Below are 16,431 nucleotides of genomic sequence, written 5' to 3' on the forward strand. Positions count from 1 at the left end.
CCTCCCTTCCTCCCTTCCTTCCTTCCCTTTCCTCCCTCCCTCCTTCCTCTCCCTCCCTCCCTTCCTTCCCTTCCCTCCTCCCTCCTCCCTCCTCTTCCTCTCCTTCCCTTCCCTCCCTCCTCCTCTCCCTTCCTCCTCCCTTCCTCCCTCCTCTCTCCTCCTTCCTCCCTCCTCTCTCCCCTCCCTCCCTCCTCCCCTCCCCTCCTCCTCCTCCTCCCTCTCTCCCTCCCTCCTTCCTCCTCCCTCCCTTCCCTCCTCCCTTCCTCTCTCCTCCCTCCTTCCCTTCCTCCCTCCTCCCCTCCCTCTCTCTCCTCCCTCCCTCCACCTCCTCCTCCTCTCCCTCCCTTCCTCCTCCTCCCTCCCCTCCTCCTCCCTCTCCCTTCCCTCCTCCCCCTCTCCTCCTCCCTCCTCCCCTCCCTTCCTCCCTCCTCCCTCCCTCCTCCCTCCTCCCTCCTCCCTCCTCCCCTCCTCCCTCCTCCTCCCTCCTCCTCCACCTCTCCTTTCTCCTCCTCCCTCCTTTCTCCACCTCCCTCCTTTCTCCTCCCTCCCTCCTTTCTCCCTCCTTCCTTTCCCTCCTTTCTCCCTCCTTCCTCCCCTCCTCCTCCTCCCTCCTCCCTCTCTCCTTCCTCCCTTCCTTCCTCCTCCCTTCCTCCTCCCTTCCCTTCCTCCCTCCTTCCCTCCCTCCTTCCCTCCCTTCCCTTCCCTTCCTCCCTCCTTCCTCCCTTCCTTCCTCCCTCCCTCCTCCCTCCTCCTCCCTCCCTTCCTCCTCCTCCCTTCCTCCCTCCCTCCCTCCTCCTCCCTCCTCCCTCCCTCCTCCCTCCCTCCTCCCTCCTCCTCCCTCCCTTCCTCCCTTCCTCCCTTCCTCCCTCCCTTCCTCCCTCCCTCCTCCTCCCTCCTCCTCCCTCCCTTCCTCTCCCTCCCTCCTCCCTCCCTCCTCCCTCCCTCCCTCCCTCCCTCCTCCTCCCTCCTCCTCCCTCCTCCCTCCCTTCCTCCCTTCCCTCCCTTCCTTCCCTCCTCCCTCCCTCCTCCCTCCCTCCTCCCTCCCTTCCTTCCCTCCCTCCCTCCCTTCCTCCCTCCCTTCCCTTCCTCCTCCCTCTCCTCCCTTCCCTCCCTCCCTTCCTCCTCCCTCCCTCCTCCTCCCTTCCTCCCTTCCCTTCCTCCCTCCCTCCTCCTCCCTCCTCCCTCCCTCCCTCCCTCCCTCCCTTCCTCCCTTCCCTTCCCTCCCTCCCTCCCTCTTCCTCCTCCTCCCTCCCTCCTTCCCTCCCTCTCCTCCTCCCTTCCTTCCCTTCCTTCCCTCCCTCCCTTCCCTTCCCTCCTTCCCTCCCTTCCTCCCTCCCTTCCTCCTTCCCTTCCTCCCTCCTCCCTCTTCCTCCCTCCCTCCTCTTCCCTTCCCTCCCTCCCTCCCTTCCTCTTCCCTTCCTCCCTCCCTTCCTTCCCTTTCTTTCCTCCCTCCTTCCCTCCTCCTCCCTCCCTCCTCTTCTCCTCCCTTCCCTCCCTTCCTTCCTTCCTTCCCTCCCTCCTTCCCTCCCTCCCTTCCCTCCTCCCTTCCTCCCTCCCTCCTCCCTCTTCCCTCCCTTCTTCCTCTTCCCTTTCCTCCCTCCCTCCCTCCCTCTTCTTCCCTCCCTCCTCCCTCCCTCCCTCCCTCCCTCTTTCCTCCCTCCCTCTCCCTTCCTCCCTTCTTCTTCCCTCCCTCCCTTCCTCCCTCCTCCCTCCCTCTCCCTCCCTCCTCCCTCCCTTCCTTCCCTCCCTTCCTTCCCTCTCCTCCCTCCCTTTCCCTCCTTCCCTCCCTCCTCCCTCTTTCCTTTCCTTCCCTTTCTCCCTCCCTTTCCTCCCTCTTCTTCCCTCCCTCCTTCCTTCCTTCCTTTCCTTTCCCTTTCCCTCTCCCTTCCTCCCTCCTCCCTCCCTCCTTCCCTCCCTCCTTCCTCCCTCCCTCCCTTCCTCCCTTCCTCCCTCCCTCCCTCCCTCCTTCCCTTCCTTCCTCCCTTCCCTTCCCTTTCCTCCCTCCCTTCCCTCCCTCCTCCCTCCCTTTCCCTTCCCTCCTTCCCTCCCTTCCCTCCCTCCCTCCCTCCCTTCCTCCCTTCCCTCCTCTCCTCCCTCCCTCCCTCCCTCCCTCCCTCCTCCTTCCTCCCTCCCTCCTCCCTCCCTCCCTCCCTCCCTCCCTCCCTCCCTCCCTCCCTCCCTCTTCCCTCTCCTCCCTCCCTCCCTCCCTCCCTCCCTCCCTCCCTCCTCCCTTCCTCCCTCCCTCCTCCCTTTCCTCCCTCCCTCCCTCCCTCCTCCCTCCCTCCCTCCCTCCCTCCCTCCCTCCCTCTTCCCTCCCTCTTCCCTCCTCCTCCCTCCCTCCCTCTTCCCTCCCTCTTCCCTCCTCCTCCCTCCTTTCTTCCTCTCTTCCTCCCTCCCTTCCTCCTCCCTCCTCCCTCCCTTCCTTCCTCCCTCCTTCCCTCCCTCCTCCTCTCCTTCCTCTCCCTCCTTCCCTCCCTTTCCCTCCCTCTTCCCTTTCTTTCCCTCCCTCCCTCCTCCCTCTTCCCTCCCTTCCTCCCTCCCTCCCTCCCTTCTTCCCTCCCTCTTCCCTTCCCTCCCTCCTCCTCTTCCCTCCTCCCTCCCTCCTCCCTCTTCCCTCCCTCCTCCCTCTTCCCTCCTCCTCCCTCCCTCCCTCCTCCCTCTTCTCCCTCCCTCCTCCTCTTCCCTCCCTCCTCCCTCTTTCTCCCTCCCTCCTCCTCCCTCCTCCCTCTTCCCTCCCTCCTCCCTCTTCCCTCCCTCCCTCCCTCCCTCCCTCCTCCCTCTTCCTCCCTCCCTCCTCCCTCCTCCTCCCTCTTCTCCCTCCCTCCTCTCTCCCTCTTTTCCCTCCCTCCTCCCTCTTCCCTCCCTCCTCCTCTTCCCTCCCTCCCTCCTCCCTCCTCCCTCCCTCTTTCCCTCCCTCCTCCCTCCTCCCTCTTCCCTCCCTCCCTCCCTCCCTCTTCCCTCCCTCCCTCCCTCCCTCCCTCCCTCCTCCCTCTTCCTCCCTCCCTCCCTCCTCTTCCTCCCTCCCTCCTCCCTCCTCCCTCTTCCCTCCCTCCTCCCTCCCTCCCTCTTCCCTCCCTCCTCCCTCCCTCCTCCCTCCCTCGCTTCCCTCCCTCCCTCCTCCCTCCCTCTTCCCTCCCTCCCTCCTCCCTCCCTCTTCCCTCCCTCCCTCCCTCCCTCCCTCCCTCCTCCCTCCCTCCTCCCTCCCTCCCTCCTCCCTCCTCCCTCTCTTCCTCCCTCCCTCCCTCCCTCCCTCCCTCCCTCCCTCCCTCCCTCCCTCCTCCCTCCTCCCTCCCTCTTCCCTCCCTCCCTCCTCCCTCCCTCTTCCCTCCCTCCCTCCTCCCTCTTCTCCCTCTCCCTCTTCCCTCCCTCCCTCCTCCCTCTTCCTCCCTCCTCCCTCTTCCCTCCTCCCTCTTCCCCCCTCCTCCCTCCCTCCTCCCTCTTCCCCCTCCCTCCCTCCCTCCTCCCCCTCCTCCCTCCCTCCTCCCCCCTCCTCCCTCCCTCCTCCCCCTCCTCCCTCCCTCCTCCCCTCCTCCTCCCTCCCTCCTCCCCCTCCCCTCCTCCCTCCCTCCTCCCTCTTCCCCCCTCCTCCCTCCCTCCTCCCTCCTCCCTCTTCCCCCTCCTCCCTCCCTCCTCCCTCCTCCCTCTTCCCCCTCCTCCCCCCTCCTCCCTCCCTCCTCCCTCCTCCCTCCTCCTTCCTCCTCCTCAAAGCAGGAGGTGTTTTTGTTTCATGCACGTAATCTGGGTTACTTTTTGTGCGTATACAGAGCTGTCAATTACCTATACACCGCCTAAATAAAGGGTATGCGTTGGAAGAACGTGTTTCATGTTTGGAACAAGATCAACCACAGGGCGAGTACTCTGCTATTATGATTAAAATAGCATCAGCTGCTCAATAAGAACGAACAACAAATCACAAAGTAATACATTTTTCGCCTCCTGACAACAAGCCATGGCAAAGTAATGACTTACAGCTTAAAGGCGGTGTATTAATTTTATCACGCTGATTAATCGTCCCGTTTTTGTTTACTATAAATAACGATGTCTGCCTCGCGTTTCAAGGAATATTTGTTTAAGTTTGTATTTTTAAAATCACATGAAATTATTCGGGGTATTTCAAGACTGATAGGGTGAAGTGTTGTTGTGTACTAAGACTCGGCCTGAGAAAACGACTTCATGAGATAAATACCGTATCAGGTTTGTTTGTTTGTTTGTTTTTGTTTGTGCCCGAGTTTTATTTAAATGTATAAAAAAAATAATAATACTCACGGTAATCATGGAGATCATCCGACAAGAGCCTGAGGATACAAACCTTCGGAAAGGCCGACTCTGATTTGTGTATCGGTGAATACTCGGTGTTATTTCATTGACTGCCGGTTAGTGTTACCTCATCATTTCACTGAAAACGGTCCACACAAAGCGGGGACACTCAAGTTATTCGCCGGTGTGTTTACTATTGTTTACACCGTCATTGGAGTGTGGAGAATTTGGATTTGTCACGAGTGGAATGGAGTTTACAGAGGATAAAAACGTACAAGTACTTCATGAAACTACACATTGTAACCAGAACGGCCGTCGGGGGAGCGCGTACCTCCGCCAGGGAAACGGTTCACCTTGTGTATCCCACTGATGGGCCGGATCTGGATTCGGACCTGAACCAAAATCGAATCGGCTTGTTCTTGTCACCGACCCAACTCGCCCACCTCGTTTTGTCATAACTTGTCCACAACTTTTTGAGATATCGTGTTGTATTGTTGTGGGCCGGGGGTCGGTGGCGAGCAACGGCCGCCAGGTGGAGCAGTAGAGCCGTCTCCCACCGAATACCCGGAATTGCAGGTCGTAACCTTCGGACAACTCCGAAGGTCACGGGTCATTTAAGGACTGTGCTCGCCAATTCTCTCACGGCGTGGGGTAGGGTTAATAGCCAAATTTCAATATATCTAAGCACCCATGTCGTCAAATTACCGGGGAAGTCACTCTTAACGGACTCTATCGAACCGTGTCGCTTTCGCGACCTCGGTCTGGTGTAACCGAGCGGAATTACCAAAGTCCGTCGGTCCAAACGCCAACTTGCAGTCCAATCGGCTTACTGGTTCTCAAGCACGAACCGTGCTGGGTCAATAATAGAAAGCACAACAACGAGCTGGTACATTGAACAATTGGGGGGGCTTATTTATAATGGGGCAGAGGAGCACAAAAAGAGCAGAGTTAAACCGACTATCGAGAAGAAATGCAAGTAATGTACAAGGCACTGAAACAATTGCTACTTATAGATTGGGCCTACAGACACACACGCACACACCCAAAATAAATGGTGGCCATGGTCTTTATTTGGCCCTTGCAAACACACTGAAGAGATGGTCCTGACGCACATGGTTGAGATGGTGACATCGGGGCAATGCAAACAAGGGGAAGCAAGCATGGGGCAAGGCAAAGGCAGGCAACAAGGCATGGCAAACGCGGACTAGCAGATGCAGCACAACAGGCCAGCATATGAAGCTGGCTGGCCTCTGGTCTGGTCCGTGAGGTTCTGTGGAGGGAGTGTGATGGTGCCGGCTGCTCCGAAAACGAGCTCGGACCTACCCTACTGTCTCCCCCCCCCCAACCTATCTCCTTTGCCTGTCTTTGTCCATACCCATTCCCTTAGTTTGCAACAAGAAAACAAAATTTAGACCCCTTTTTAATTTTCTTTTTTCTTTTTTTTCTTTTATAATTCGAAGTGTCCCGAACCCTCCGATTGTCTTTGTCCGGCTAACCTATCCTGTCAACCTAGCCTACTCCCAACCCCTAAAATCCTTTCTGAGGGGACTAAGGAAGAGACAAGTGAACCTGTCTCGAGGCCCAATGGAGCCTCAGAATAACCTCCACAGAGTTCAGCAATCTTCCCACAGTGAGTCCAGCGGCCTACGGAGAGCGAAGGGATGGATGGTGCGAAGGGGTACATTTCCTATCTATCCCAGCATTTATTTAACTTTAAACTATCCCCAGGGCTTTTCAACACACCTGTCTCTTTAAACCATTGGTTTGAGAAACCATGATTCCCGTCGCCTGTGTTGGTGTCCATTATCAAGTTGGCCCTGCCCACAAATTTTCTCTTGTGCCCTTGCACAATTTCATGGCTGGGCAGCGTGGCTCAACTGGCATTGACTTCCGTCTGCCGAACTCAAACTACGGCATCATCAGGCCCTGAGGCTGTCTCCGAGCCTACCTGCTCCCTATGAACGTGGGGAGTGCCCTTCCCGGCTACTTCCCCGTATATGCCCATGTGGCATTCCTGGTGCTCTGGGTCCCATCCCGAGGGTAGCCCATGCCCATTACACTAACCCGGTCCCTTGGACCGATGGCCTACTCTGGCCGACTACTTCGGTGCCCGGGGTGCCCTCTACTCAATACTCACCTTTCCACAGCCGTGCTCCCAGCCGGTCAATGAACTCTTGCACCCCTCCAAAAGGTTTTGAGCTTTCACTCAACACCAACAACAAAACGACCTCCTTTTGGTAAATTTAACTCACCCACTAACTAACATTAAATTTAATTTAACTAACCCACTGACCCTGGGTTGCCTTGGGTGGGATTCACTCCTCCCCCCAATCATTCATTCACACCATGCATTCCACATTCACTCCACTCACACACTCTGGCCTGCTGTCCCACATTCACTCATTGTACTTCTCTTCATCTGTTTTTTTTTTTTTTAAATCCACTCCACACTCGAACAACTATGTCCCCCTAACTAGCTCCTGCTCCCCGTCATCCCTTATTCTAATGCACGTTCCATTTAACTCTACTGTTAAGCTACGTCCCCCACTACACGGTCCATGTCTGTCCGTGTCTCCCAAAATCCATTCTAAATTCTAAGCTAAATTCCCTCTAACTGGTCCCACCGGGCCCCATGGAGGACTGCTCCTGCCCCATGAGGCCGGTCTATCTATCGCTAAACCCTTCCCACTAACTATTTATCCTTTGCCTAAGCGAGGATGCTTGCTACATCCTGGCCGGGGTATCGTGTACTGACTGTACTCTGAGCAAGGCCATATGAACCTTGTGTCTCCAGGGCGGCGGTTTCCAACATGCACGTCCCCTCCTTTCGGGCGATAATTGGGACCGTATCATCGCCCCGTCGATCGCACCATGCGCTTGCTTTCGAGCCACCTGCCACATGAGCCGTGCGCCACTCATCCGGATTTCGTGCTGCGGGATCCCCGGTGATGTCACTCGCACACGGAACCTGCGCAGCTTGCCGTGCAGGGCCGCCCGAGCGTGTCGTCCCGGGGACTCGCTCCGTGCGTTCCGCGAACAGAACACGCGGCATGCAGCACGTGATTCCCCGCACACGTGCTCGCATGGGGACCCGTGCTTTCCAAATTCACACAACCTTCCTTTTAGCCGTGCACGTGCCGGTTTCGTACCACACACGAGACGTTTCAGCGCCGGCTTCCAATCGCGCAAACGTGCACGCTTGGGCTGTTTGCAAAACACGGAACGGACCTCGCACGCAGCATCCGGCGGAGCTGGCGCGGTCACCAAAACAACTTTGTGCAGCCTACCAGGCTCGCCATTCCCGTCTCCCGTCCAAATCCGTCCGTCTTCCCTTTCCATGCACGCACTCACGCATGTCATGGCACTCACACTATTCGCACACCTCGACACGCACTCCGGGACAATCACATCGGGGATTCATGTTAACTCAAGGGGTCCTGGGGTCTCTACCCCCCCCCCCCCAAACTCTGCATGGACCCGTTCGCATCATTCATCCGCTCAACCCCATGTGGCTCTACCGGACCCATCCGGTCGCAATCTGCTTCGAGGGAGCTTACCATCTCCCTCTGTTCCTGAGGGAGGTTAAGCTGATGCTTGAACTGGGTCACGAGACATTCCCCATGCTCGACCTCATTGTCCCCTCCTATCTCTACCTGTGTGTGCTCGTTAATTTCCCGTATTTCTTTCACCTCTATCTGTTCCATTTCGTGCGTCTCTTCTATTTCTTTTAATTCCTGGATCTCCGTTATTATTTCTAATTCCTCTCATGTCTCTATTAATTTTTCCGTCATCCCTTTTAATTCCCGCATTCCTTTTACCTCGACTTCGCCCGTCTCCATCGCGGACTGACAAACCTCCACACTCTCCCTCGACTCGGTCGTTTCCCCACATGCAGCCTCCATTTTCCAATTCATCACCCGCATTTCGCCTTTCACCTCCTCCAGACTCGCCTGCAGGCTTAACCCCATGCTCTGCATTTCACCCCTTGAGTCATTCCATCTGAAATCACCAAATTTAAGAAAATGTTCCCAGTTGACCCCCTCAGATTTACTCTAAACTTTCATAAAATAGTTCCCAGGTATCAAAATGTAGCTGCGTAAAATTTTAGGTCCATAGATGCGGTCAAATCTGAGATATTGAGGGTTGAAAATGTGGTTGTGGCCCTATTTTTATGGTCGTTGCATCACAAAATGAACGGCTACTTTTAAACTCCCACAACTTTTTAAATATTAATGCTAGAGCCTTGAAATTTTCAGAGATTATTCTTCTATAACTGCTCTGTAAGAAACAAACATAAAACTGAGTACATACCTCCATTAAATTTTATGAACTGATCAGTTGAAATCCAGAAAAAAATGTTGGTTTTGTATGAAGACCCAACTTTGAGACCCCATATATTTTTATTGACCCATCCCAGAAGCTTGAAATTTTTTCATGTAATAACTGTATGGTAGTAGTATTCAAATACATATTTACTTTTCTTAATCAGTCATATATAATAGTCATGATCCCTCAAAAATTGAAAATTTTCATTTTCCCCCCAAAATTCAGGTGAGGATTGCAAATATATGACGAGGTATACCACTTCAAATTGTTCACCATTGGAAAGAGCATATTCAAGTTTACAAAAGTATCAAATATTAAAGTGGTATATTTTAAAAAATATATATTTTCTATTTTTTTAAAAAAACTGTTGTTAACACAGTCATGAATACATGAAGTGTGTGCATGGTGTGGGCACCATGGTAATCATGAATGATTAGTTCTATGATTCAAATTAATATTACAAAAATATATCACATACTGCAATAACAATGTAATAAAACATTTCACGTAAATGATTTGAATAGGTCCTTGATCTGTTTTTCCAAGTCAGGTGCAAGCTTGTACTGCCTCCCAGTTGACGTTAGGGGAGCATCAATAACTTTCATCACATGGACCAAAGGAACCCAACAAATGTCCTCCCTTGAATCTAACTATATACACTGCTGACATCAGCAGATCAGCCACTATTCCTGAGTTCTATTTGTAGCCCCAGCTAGATGAGTTAAGCTCTTGCTATTTACAAATGAGAAACAAAGAATTACAAATTCAAATTTCAAGGTATTGTGTTCATGGTATCTTAATAAGAGATGATATGTATGTACATTGTATATACATGTACTACATGTAAAAGGACTTCATGAAATAGCACACACAACGCGCACAGCACTGGCAGAACATCATTTATTCAAATATTTTTAAAATATTGATAGAAACATTATACCAATTTGATATTTGACACTTTTGTAAACTTGAATATGCTCTTTCCAATGGTGAACAATTTGAAGTGGTATACCTTGTAATATATTTGCAATCCTCACCTGAATTTTGGGGAAAAATGAAAATTTTCAATTTTTGAGGGATCATGACTATTATATATGACTGATTGAGAAAAGTAAACATGTATTTGAATACTACTACCATACATAGTGTTACGTTTGAGGGGGGGGGGTATGCATTCAAAGGGTAATTAGGATGTTTAATTAGGTATGCCATGCTGTTCGAGTTTACCAGGATCTCGATGTAATAAGTAGCAATTCAGTGGTGATAAGTTGTCTAGTAAATGTTCATTTCTTCAAGGGGGGAAATGATAATTGTCACGTAATTAGATAGGGACACGGGATAGGGTAAGTGTGTCTGCGTAAACCCCTTTTGGTATTCTCTGGAGACTGGCCGTGACATCACAGGACAGTGCAGCGGATGGCTCCGCCCCGTGATCACGATTGGCAGAAAGCGACGGCGGTGGGCCAATAAACGGCTCGATTGGAAGTGACGAGGACAGGAGGATAAAAAGGTTCTGTTCGGGGTCGAAAAGGAAGAGGAAGAAGATCGGGACAAGAACGATCGTGTTTTTTTGGTGTGAAGGCTGTTGCGCGGAGAGTGTCCTTGTTGTTGTGCTGATTCGATCGTGTTCTTGATCGTGTCTTGGAGCCTTGCTGAGCCTCGTGCCTCACCTTGGTTGGCTCTGGGGTTCCGCTGACTCGGAGTGCGGGGTCGAACGGCGGGCGGACCTGCCTCCCTCTCCTGCTCGCAATTTGGCGCCAGAACTGGTTCCCTGGTGGCTGTGAGCGGACTTGGGCCAAGACCAGGAGGTCGACAGCACCACGGTTTCTCCTGCCCCCCTGACGAGAGCAAGGCCAGCTCGTCCGACGCCGATCCAGGGACAGTTGCGTCCACACCACGGTCCAGCCTGACCACCAGAAATAGCTACGGTGTGTGTGTGTGTGTGTGTGTGTGTGTGTGTGTGTGTGTGTGTGTGTGTGTGTGTGTGTGTGTGTGTGTGTGTGTGTGTGTGTGTGTGTGTGTGTGTGTGTGTGTGTGTGTGTGTGTGTGTGTGTGTGCTTGGCGCCTTAGAGGGTTTGAGATCTGTATATTCATTGGAATTGTCTGTGTTTTTTCCCCATGCCCGATCCCACACCATCCCGTCGAATCGCCCCGGATCCCTCTTCTTGCCGAGTCTTGTTATTTCTGGTTAATAGTAAAAACGAATAAACATCATCAACTCAGTGAAAAGTGACTCGTGCCACCTTCCTCGTCCCGTTTGCGGTAGAGCGATTAAAACCGCCATGTTTGGGTTATAAATAAATAAACCGCCTCCATCGTTTCGGCTCATTCTACGTTGGCGGGACTGTTCAAGTCCCGTGAACGTCACAATAGTTATTCCCAGGAAAAATTTCAAGCTTCTGGGATGGGTCAATAAAAATATATTTGGGTCTCAAAGTTAGGTCTTCATACAAAACCAACATTTTTTTTCTGTATTTCAACTGATGAGGTCATAAAAATTAATAGAGGTATACTCAGTTTTATGAATGTTTCTTTCAGAGCAGTTATAGAAGAATAATCTGAAAATTTCAAGGCTCTAGCATTAATATTTAAAAAGTTGTGGGAGTTTAAAAGTAGCCGTTCATTTTGTGATGCAACGACCATAAAAATAGGGCCACAACCACATTTTCAACCCTCAATATCTCGGAGTTGACCGCATCTATGGACCTAAAATTTTATGCAGCTTCATTTTGATACCTGGGAACTATTTTATGAAAGTTTAAAGTAAATCTGAGGGGGTCAACTGGTAGGCCTCAGGTGATATGAGGTGGAATGACTCCCTTATGTTTTGTGCGCTCGCTTTTATTTCGTTCTTTAAGTTTTCCGCACTCGCATCCATCTTGTCATTTGTTGTTCGTACATCTTGCATCAATTGTCTCATCATTTCCATCATCTTGTCCGTGGAGGAAATTGCACGTGGGGGGTGCTCATGCGCCACCCCAGCCATTCCCAAAACTACTTCTGGGTTTGGTTGTGAGGGGATGTCTTCCTGCATGGGGTCATCCTCGACAACTGGTTCCTCTTCACTTACACCTAAACCCACCTGAGCCAGCTCGTCTTGGCTCGCTATGGTGCATATTGAGAATAAATTTCAACAATTGTAATTTGGAGGGAATGGGAGTTTTTGCTCCACACACCCCTGATCTGAATCCCGTTAATTTTGTGGAGGCGGAGGGGTTCGAACCCACTCCTGACACCAAACTGTTGTGTTTGGTGTCCGTAAATTTCTGTGGAGGCGTGAAGTTAAAATCGCACTCCTGACAACCAAACTGTTGTGGGTTCGAATCCTGTAACCCTTCTATGGGGGCAGAGGGATTCGTATCTCCACTACTGACACCAAACTGTTGTGGGCTGGGGGTTGTTGGCGAGGAACGGCCGTCAGGTGGAGTAGTAGAGCCGTCTCCCACCGAATACTCGGAATTGCAGGTCGTAACCTTCGGACAACTCCGAAGGTCACGGGTCACTTAAGGACCGTGCTCGCCAATTATCTAATGGCGTGGGGTTGGGTTAATAGCCAAATTTCAATATACCGAAGTACCCACGTCGTCAAATTACCGGGGAAGTCACACCCTCAATGGACTCTGTCGAACCGGGTCGCTCTAGCGACCTCGGTCCGGTGTAACCGAGCGGAATTACCAAAGTCCGTTGGTCCAAACAACAACTCACAGCCCAATCGGCTTGCTGGTTATCAAGCACGAACCGTGCTGGGTCAATAATAGAAAGCACAACGAGCTGGTACATTGAACAATTGGGGCTTTATTTATAATGGGGCAGGGGAGCACAAAAAGAGCAGAGTTAAACCGACTATCGAGAAGAAATGCAAGTAATGTACAAGGCACTTAAACAATTGCTACTTATAGACTGGGCCCACAGACACACATGCACACACCCAAAATAAATGGTGGCCGTGGCCTTTATTTGGCCCTTCAGCTCGGGAGGGAAGGCGAGCTGAGGGCAAGAGTCTGCACTTGCACCTGTCCGCCTCATGCGGTCTGGTCGAGCTTGTCCGGTGCCGGGACTCAAACCCACCGCCTCAACGCAGCACCAAGCACCAGGGATGAGGATAGAGCGACGGACGCCAGCCAGCACGAAGGCGGACGAGGTGACGGGCGATCAAGGCCGAAAAAGCTTTTAGTCAGATCAGACGACACCAGGCGAGGTAGACCCAGACAGCCAGACAAAACGCGCCGATCACTCAGCCTCTCCTGAGGTGGGAGGGATTTCTTCCCTGGACACTCGCCTCCTGATTGGACGGTTGCGTCGTGTGATTCGCTGGCCGTCCCTCATTGGACAGGCCCACGGTCGGCGGGGAGCTCCCACTCTTCTGCGTGGAGTCCCGATCTGAGGCGATGAGCCTCCTGATTGGACGAAGGGCGCACCCTTGCCCTCGTGGGCGGAGTCAGCCTGGAGCGAGGGGTCCCACCCACATCTGCAGCTAGAAACACGTGTGCAATGGCAACCGGGTTGAGTGAGGGACGGTCCCGCTGTTGCTGTTGTTGTTGTAAAAAAAACCTAACTAAAAAAAAATATACCCGCAGCGCACACATGAAATTCCCATTAGATATAAGGGACGGGACCCGAACTATAAACACATACTTATCGAAATAACTGCTGACTGTCTGTGTGCAAAAGGCTTCCAAATCCGTAACAATATATCATTTTTTTGGCCCGAGCTATCAATGGTGAAGAATCACTTAAAAACATTCTAGTGGTTGGATCCGGATCTGGATCTTCACCAAAATCGAATCATTCATTCATCCTTGTCACACACCCAACCTGTCCACCAAATTTCATCCGAATTCATCCATAAGCTTTTGAAATATCCTGTTCACAGATAAACAAACAAACGACAGACAAACAGACAGACAGGGGTGAAAACATAACCTCTGTCCACCTTACGTGGTGGAGGTAACAAGTCGACAGGTCGCTTAGGATTACACTCATGGTTTCACAATCATTGGATATTGGGCACAGTCATTAGATACTGGGCACAGTCATTGGATACTGGGCACAGTCATTGGATACTGGGCACAGTCATTGGAAACTGGGCACAGTCATTGGATACTGGGCACAGTCATTGGAAACTGGGCACAGTCATTGGATACTGGGCACAGTCATTGGATACTGGGCACAGTCATTTGATATGACACACAGTCCTTGGATATGACGCACAGTCATTGGATACAGGGCACAGTCGTGGGATGCAGGTCTCAGTCGTGGGATGCAGGTCTCAGTCGTGGGATACTGGGCACGGTCATTAGATACTGGGCACGGTCATTGGATACTGGGCACGGCCATTGGAAACTGGGCACGGTCAATGGATACTGACCACGGTCATTGGACACATTCATGGGATACTGGGCACAGTCATTGGATACGAGGCAGAATCATGGGACACAGTCATTAGATACTGAGCACAGACGGTCATTGGATACGATGAACGGTTATTGGATACGATGAACGGTCATTGGGTACGAGGCACGGTCATTGGGTACGAGGCACGAACATTGGGTTCGAGGCACGGTCATTGGGTAAAAGGCACGGTCATTGGGTACGAGGCATGGTCATTAAGCCCAATCATTGGATACTGGGCACAGTCATGGGATTTGAGGCACAGTCATTGGATTCCGATCACAGTCATTGGATACCGGGCACAGCCTGGTGTTGGCTCTGTGGTTTGGGTGGTGGCTTGGGATTCTAGGGTCCTGAGTTCAAGCCCCGTCGGCCGCTGAATTAATACACCAGGGGGTTGACTCGGCCTGTCATCCTTCCGAGGTCGGCGAAATGAGTACCAGTTCCAGTGTGTGTACTGGTAGAGGGGCACTGCATCAGCGACACAGTCGCACTTCAAGAAATGATAGCTACCCCGGCAGCTAAGCTGCCATACGACCACCACCGGCTACTGGTCAGTCATTGGATACTGGGCACAGTCATTGGATACCAGGCACATTCAATGGATACCGGTCACAGTCATTGGAACTGGGCAGAGTCATTGAGCACAGTCTTTGGATACTGGGCACAGTCTTTGGATACTGGGCACAGTCTTTGGATACTTGGCACAGTCATTGGATACTGGGCACAGTTCTCGATTGCATATATGTGGACTACAGAAAGTTATTTGATGGTGTCCTTCATCATCACCTGATGCACCAACTTTGTTTTATGGCATAAATGGATCAAGTCTTATTTGTTAGACGTTCACAAAGGGTGGTAGTATACAGTTCCATCCAAGGCTACGCTGGTGATGGGTGGCATTCCACAGGGCAGCGTTTTAGGTCCAACATTATCCATTGTCTTCATGTAATGATCTCGCTGAATAGTGAAAAGTCATCAACATTCCATACTGACGTCGGGAGTTCAAATAATATAATGTAAGAGGTTGAAACTCAGGTAAATAACGAAGATTATGAGATAGTTGCAGTACGTGAGATGTGGTGTAATGAGGAATTAAATTGGAGGACAGGATTTGAAGACAAAACAATGTATCGGTATGATAGGAAAGGGGAAAGTGGAGGTGTAGCAATGTGGGTAAAGAGACATTACGCAGGTAAAAGACATTGTATCGAGAGAAAGGGATGACATTAAGGTAGAGAATTGTGTGTGGATTTAGGTTCGAGATTGTAAGAAGAGTAAGATATGTTGATTGGGCTCCATTTATGAGGGAAGAGCAGGAAAGAGGTTTCTTCCGGCACCATTCTGTAATGGGATTTTTGTTGTTGTGTTATGACATTCCCATCTAATCAAATTCCATGCCATCTCATCACCTGTCCTTGATGGGTATATCTTATTCTTCTTATTATTCTGATGCTCCTCCTCCTTGTTGTTGTTGTTGTTGTTGTTGTTGTTGTTGTTGTTGTTGTTGTTGTTGTTGTTGTTGTTGTTGTTGTTGTTGTTGTTGTTGTTGTTCTTCTTCTTCTTCTTCTTCTTCTTCTTCCTCTTCCTCTTCTTTCATTTGTAGCACAAGGCTATGGGGTAGTATCATTGGCTGAGGGCGTGGTTGTGCTGCTGATGCAGTGCCCTCTGCTGGTTAGGGTAGGAATTTGGAATTTGTTCATGATGCTGGAGATAGCTCGCCTATTCTTCGTGAAGGACACCATGCGATCTTTAACATCCACCAGCTAATGCAGACAGATAGGATACTCCGCTTAATGTCCATCTGACAGATGGCACACACATTGATGAATCACCCTGCTTGCGAAACACCGGGATGGCATTTTATACAGCTGTGCCGAGATTTGAACATAGGCTAGACAGCTCAGAGACGAGTGTGTGTAACTCTACCGCCATCCTGCCAGGCCTCGGTATATCCACTAGTTCCATTCCTGAAGCTGAAAACAGGATTTTAAGTGTTTCCTTTGGATCGTCACACCAAATCAATGGGACACAATGCTTATTATTTTGTACCTTCATGTTTTATTTTCACCCTGCATGCTACATTGGTCGTGATCTTTTGGCAAGAAGCTTGGTGAGGTTTTGTTGAACGTTTAGCAAGCGATGTCTTCACACTGTTTTCTGATGAATTTGTCGGATGGTGGGTCGGGCTTTGTGAAAATCCCAAATCGATGAATTGTGTGTTAAACATTGCCAGAGATAAAAGATGCTGCTTTGCATCTGGATGTTTTTTGAGTTTTCACTTCACTTGCTTGTTATAAAAAGTTTATTGAAATTTAATTTTCATCTTTGTTTTAAATTTTTTACAGCATTGGGGAAAATATTCACACGAAGAATCTCAGGATTTCAAAAGGCAGAATGGCTGGAGAAGACTCAGGTAAGATTAATTTGGAAGTCTCTCTTTGCTCTCAATCATTT

At 51.0% G+C, this 16,431-nt stretch overlaps 1 protein-coding gene across 4 annotated transcripts in view; it reads left to right on the top strand.

Moving 5' to 3' along the window:
• The first annotated feature begins 4,055 nt into the window (after nt 1-4,055).
• Nucleotides 4,056-16,431, top strand: part of EXD3 (exonuclease 3'-5' domain containing 3) — a 182,462-nt gene continuing 170,086 nt past the window's right edge. The window contains exons 1-2 of one of the 4 annotated variants that reach the window (XM_085881039.1): nt 4,056-4,194; nt 16,323-16,390. In XM_085881039.1, the coding sequence (XP_085737165.1) occupies nt 16,372-16,390 (19 nt within the window). In that variant the 5' untranslated portion in view covers nt 4,056-4,194; nt 16,323-16,371. Of the gene's footprint in view, nt 4,195-4,242; nt 4,374-16,322; nt 16,391-16,431 lie in introns of those variants that run through there. The other 3 variants (XM_085881040.1, XM_085881041.1, XM_085881043.1) reach the window with 3 other exon arrangements.

The sequence above is a fragment of the Eptatretus burgeri genome, chromosome 5 (assembly GCF_056783735.1).
Source record: "Eptatretus burgeri isolate ZD-2024b chromosome 5, Ebu_testis_v1, whole genome shotgun sequence".
Taxonomy (NCBI): domain Eukaryota; kingdom Metazoa; phylum Chordata; class Myxini; order Myxiniformes; family Myxinidae; genus Eptatretus; species Eptatretus burgeri.